The sequence below is a fragment of the Hibiscus syriacus genome, unplaced genomic scaffold (assembly GCF_006381635.1).
Source record: "Hibiscus syriacus cultivar Baekdansim isolate YM2019G1 unplaced genomic scaffold, ASM638163v2 tig00111210_pilon, whole genome shotgun sequence".
Taxonomy (NCBI): Eukaryota; Viridiplantae; Streptophyta; class Magnoliopsida; order Malvales; family Malvaceae; genus Hibiscus; species Hibiscus syriacus.
The window spans coordinates 696244-700398 of record NW_024063021.1 but is presented as its reverse complement, the minus strand read 5'-3'; the positions used below and the strand labels follow the sequence as shown (position 1 = coordinate 700398).

Below are 4155 nucleotides of genomic sequence, written 5' to 3'. Positions count from 1 at the left end.
AATCGTGTCGTAATAACATAGAAAAATCATGTCACAAAGACAGAGAATCTTATTCAAAATTAAAAAAACTCAAGTAAAAAAAAGATAAAAGACATAATATAAAAATAAGAGAATTAATAGTCACCGAAAGTCACAAATCAACATTAAGATTCGCGCCGTCGCGGTCTAAACAAAAAAAAAAGATAAAAACAACACAAAAGTATTGAAAGAAAATTAGATTGAAAAAAAAAAGTTTAAAATTGACGGAACAGAACTTTAAGCACACATTAAAAACAACACTTCAAGGGCCAAATAAGAATCTGGCCATATTTTAGGGGCTAATTTGTCTTTTAAGCCTGCTATTAATATCTAGAAACTACTTGTTCTCGAGTCGTAAAAATACCGTGTAAAAGAAAAATAAGGTTATTTTTACGTACCGTAGACAAATTACGGTAGTATCTAAATCTCACACCGCTGCCGGCAACCGCCGTTTACTTTTACATATCGCGGCTTTACGTTGACGATGATAGTCGACTGGGCTGATCATCCTGAAGAAGCACAAAAGGCGGAGCAAGATTATAACCTCAATTTCGACTTTCTTTCTCTTGTTTCCAAGCCCAAGGTAAACACAATTCCTAGTGTTAAAATTTAAGAAAGAAGAGAGATCTTAGAAATCTGCGTGTGTTCTGAACTGCTTGTTTAAATGCAGGATTATTATAAGATATTGGAAGTTGATTACGATGCCACGGAGGATGCTATTCGCTCCAATTATATCCGTCTTGCACTGGTTCCATTTTTTCTTTTCTCAAAAGCTAAATTGATTTCTTTATATTTATATTCCTTTTTCTTATTGAATAGTATGGGGTTGTTTCTGCAGAAATGGCATCCAGATAAGCAAAGGGACGATGAGAATAACGCCACTTCAAGATTTCAAGAGATAAACGAGGCTTATCAGGGTAACCAACTTTCTTCGCTATCATTTCTTCTTTTCTCTGTTTAGGTGTTCGCTTGCTTTTTGAGTAAATTTATGATTCCTTTGATTTTTTTTCTGTATACATGGGTTTCTGTATTCGTTTTCATTATTCTGATGTTGCATAGTTTTCGTTTAATCTTTTGTGTAAGGGAACCATTGAAATTATGTTATATATCTTCCATAATCTGCATATTAATTTTTTTCTTGCGAAGATTCTGTCTACATTGCCTCTCTTTTGTTGATTTGTTCATCATTTAGTTTATTTCAAATAAATTGGGAAAATATAATTATCCCAAAAGAGAAACAGTTGAGGAGGATAAGCAACATTAGCAATTTAGCATCAGAGCAAACAGAACTTTGGGTCTCTATAAGATAATTGCAATTCGTAAGGTGTTGCATCTAGTTAGTTTTATATGCTTTTGATTGTTCTTCGCTTTTTAGTTTATGATTTCACTGCCTACCCTTGGTGTGGATTTATTTGAAAGATAATTATGGTTGCTAATATTTTCATGATTCCTCTTTATTTTTGGGTAACCCTTCTTCTTTATTTCCGAGCATTTCAACAAGGATGCACAACTTACTCCTATAAAAACCATCTTATTAAATGTGGTCTGTACTGGTATAAATAAAGTATCATTTATAACAGTTATTAATGAATGAAAATATGTTGGGTTTAAAATTGCAACATTGTTAATGCCGTGCTATTTCTTAATAACTTGGTAGCCATGTTATACTAAAGGGAGGAGTGAAAATTGTGCATGGTTGATATAATAGCTAGCAAATCTATGACCATGTTCTGTCTACTGGCATGAATTGGTGGATTGAGTTTATATGTTTAATGATAGTTGAAGACTTGAAGTTGTTTGAACCGCTAACATTTGGTTTAAAAAAGAGTAGTAAGTATATTTACATGCATATGAATATGAATTTGAAATTAATCATTAACTGCTTTGGCTTCATTTAACAGTGCTAATTGATTCAGTCAAGAGGAGTGAATATGACAAGAAGGGGATGTTGTACGCTTACGACAATGACATAGTTGTAAGAATTTCTCCCGTCATGCTTTTAAGTATGTATATACTTTTATACATCCAGATGGATTAAAGTTTTAATTCACTGGCTGCAGGAGTACCTTAACCGTTACAAGGGCCTTATATTAACATGTAATGGTCTTGGGGTTAGGCAATCTATTTGGTAAGCCCTGACAGGAGGAACCAAGGTCCTTTCTGTTTATTGTCACAATGCTCGAACTTTGAGAAAACCAGATTTGTTGACAGTGCAGTTAAGGATGAGAACAAGCTTCGATGTACAAGGTTATGTTATACAATTGTTGTGAATATGAAGCAGAGAAATTCATGTAATCTGTAACATCTTATGCTTGTCCGTCTTATGAGGGTATGACCAGTCTTCAAATGCATGCTTATTATTAGTAGGGCTGTTGTTGGTGTTTACTTGTTAGGTAGGAATGTAGGAGCAATATATTATGGGAACCAATCTTCTACTACTAGCTAGTTAATGGGTTGGCCAGTGCTCTTTCTCTTTACTTGTCTTGGTAACTTGTTTGTTCAGACATTGATATTAGTCTAGTCAGTGGCTCAAGTTCACCGATTCTAGCGAAAGCTAACGTGTAGACATATATGGTAGAATCGTAATCATATTTTACATCCCAAAGGAGCTAAGTGGAGATATTATTTCTAGTACAAAAGTTCCTACAAAAATGAATTGCCTTGCCTTTGAGTGCAGTTTGAACTATTTAAGGCAAAATAATAACGAAAGTCATAGTATACAATGTTTATAATAAATTCCTTTTGTATGAGAAATATTTTATTATTGATGATTGTTGAAGGCATGATTAGTCATATAGGTAACTTAACTGCTTATGGGAACTGATAGTTAACATTATCTAACGAGTAGACGACTGAATATTTATTTTAGGAATTCATATAATTTTTAACAGCCAAATTTTTATGTAATAAGTATTGTTATGAGTAATAATCTTATAATTATAATGTAAATGAATGTCGGTACAAGTGGTTGAGATCCATGAATTTGAGCGTGTAAGGTTAATTTTGAATTTAATTATCGTCACTTTTAGTTGGTAATCTGTAAATGTTTATGTAAATCTCGACTAGGTCTTAAGTAAGCCCTAGCTTTGAACTTAGAGAGTCACAACTGATTTAAATTTATTGTATCAAAAAGAATCTTATAATTATAATGTAATTATATAGTTTAGCATATTCAATTTAAAGATCTATAATACAACATGTCACACAAGTTTAATTACAAATAATTAAATTTAAATTTAATAACCGAGTATATATATAGAAGGAATATGCTTATGGAATTATTTTGCTTTTTATACAATATCTAATCAACTCATAGCTCTAATTGACGAGAATGATACGTGTTTAAATGTGTTTGTAGTTATATCAAATATCAATTGATCCAATTCTAAATTGATAATAATATTAGATTGTCTATTTAATAGATATTATTTCCTTTTGATAATGATATGGTTTGCATTAGAGAAAATAACTTGAGTGACCGAAAATGCTTTATAATATATGATTTTAACCAACTTTTTTTGGATTTGTAAAAATAACCAACAAATTCACAACACGAACTCCAATTTCGCAACACAGTTTCCAAATTCGCAACTCAAATTTCTTTTTCGCAACGCAATTTTCCAAATTCGCAACACAAGAGTCTTTTCACAACAAGATTTTATAATTCGCAAAGCGCGTTTATTTTCGCAACGCGAATTTTATTTTCACAACACGAATATTAATTTCGCAACACAAATGTAAATAGTATATCCCGTAATTCGCAACTTATAACCTAAACCCCTAAATCGCAACTCAATCCCATCTCCATCTCTCACTCTCTCCGGCGACATCCCTCCATCTCCATCTCTCAGAGTCACCCTCTCACAACCATTCACGACCACAAATGGAAAATCAACCACCGAGGGTTAGTTTTTTAATTATTTTTATTTTGAAATTTTTGTATTATTATTAGATTTTTTATATTTAAATTGATGATAAATTTACTCGTAATTTCAATATATAGATTAACCATTTTACTTAGATTGCTTAGTAAATTCATTCGGTTGCTGTCAATACTGCTAAACTGTTTAGTCTTTAACCATGTGAAGTTAGTATTTGTCTTTTGGTTGAAGTAATGCAATCCATTCAAGTTTCAAT

The 4155-nt window shown here is 31.9% G+C and overlaps 1 protein-coding gene across 2 annotated transcripts; it reads left to right on the top strand.

The window, feature by feature from the left end:
* The first annotated feature begins 380 nt into the window (after positions 1-380).
* Positions 381-2444, top strand: LOC120155955 (dnaJ homolog subfamily B member 6-A-like). 2 transcript variants are annotated; one of them, XM_039167404.1, is made up of 6 exons: positions 381-601; positions 689-766; positions 857-935; positions 1920-1993; positions 2079-2167; positions 2206-2443. In XM_039167404.1, the coding sequence occupies exons 1-5, from the start codon at positions 503-505 to the stop codon at positions 2148-2150; spliced, it is 402 nt and encodes a 133-aa protein (XP_039023335.1). In that variant the 5' UTR covers positions 381-502; the 3' UTR covers positions 2151-2167; positions 2206-2443. The 2 variants fall into 2 exon arrangements, with proteins under 2 accessions (XP_039023335.1, XP_039023334.1); XM_039167403.1 differs by having other exon boundaries at positions 2079-2444.
* Positions 2445-4155: the final 1711 nt, after the last annotated feature.

Excerpts from the sequence above, each read along its gene's own strand:
- LOC120155955 (XM_039167403.1), top strand. The coding sequence starts at position 503 with ATGATAGTCGACTGGGCTGATCATCCTGAAGAAGCACAAAAGGCGGAG. Across the intron at positions 767-856 it reads ATTATATCCGTCTTGCACTG|AAATGGCATCCAGATAAGCA; the intron begins GTTCCATTTTTT and ends TTGTTTCTGCAG. Across the intron at positions 1,994-2,078 it reads CTTACGACAATGACATAGTT|GAGTACCTTAACCGTTACAA; the intron begins GTAAGAATTTCT and ends CACTGGCTGCAG.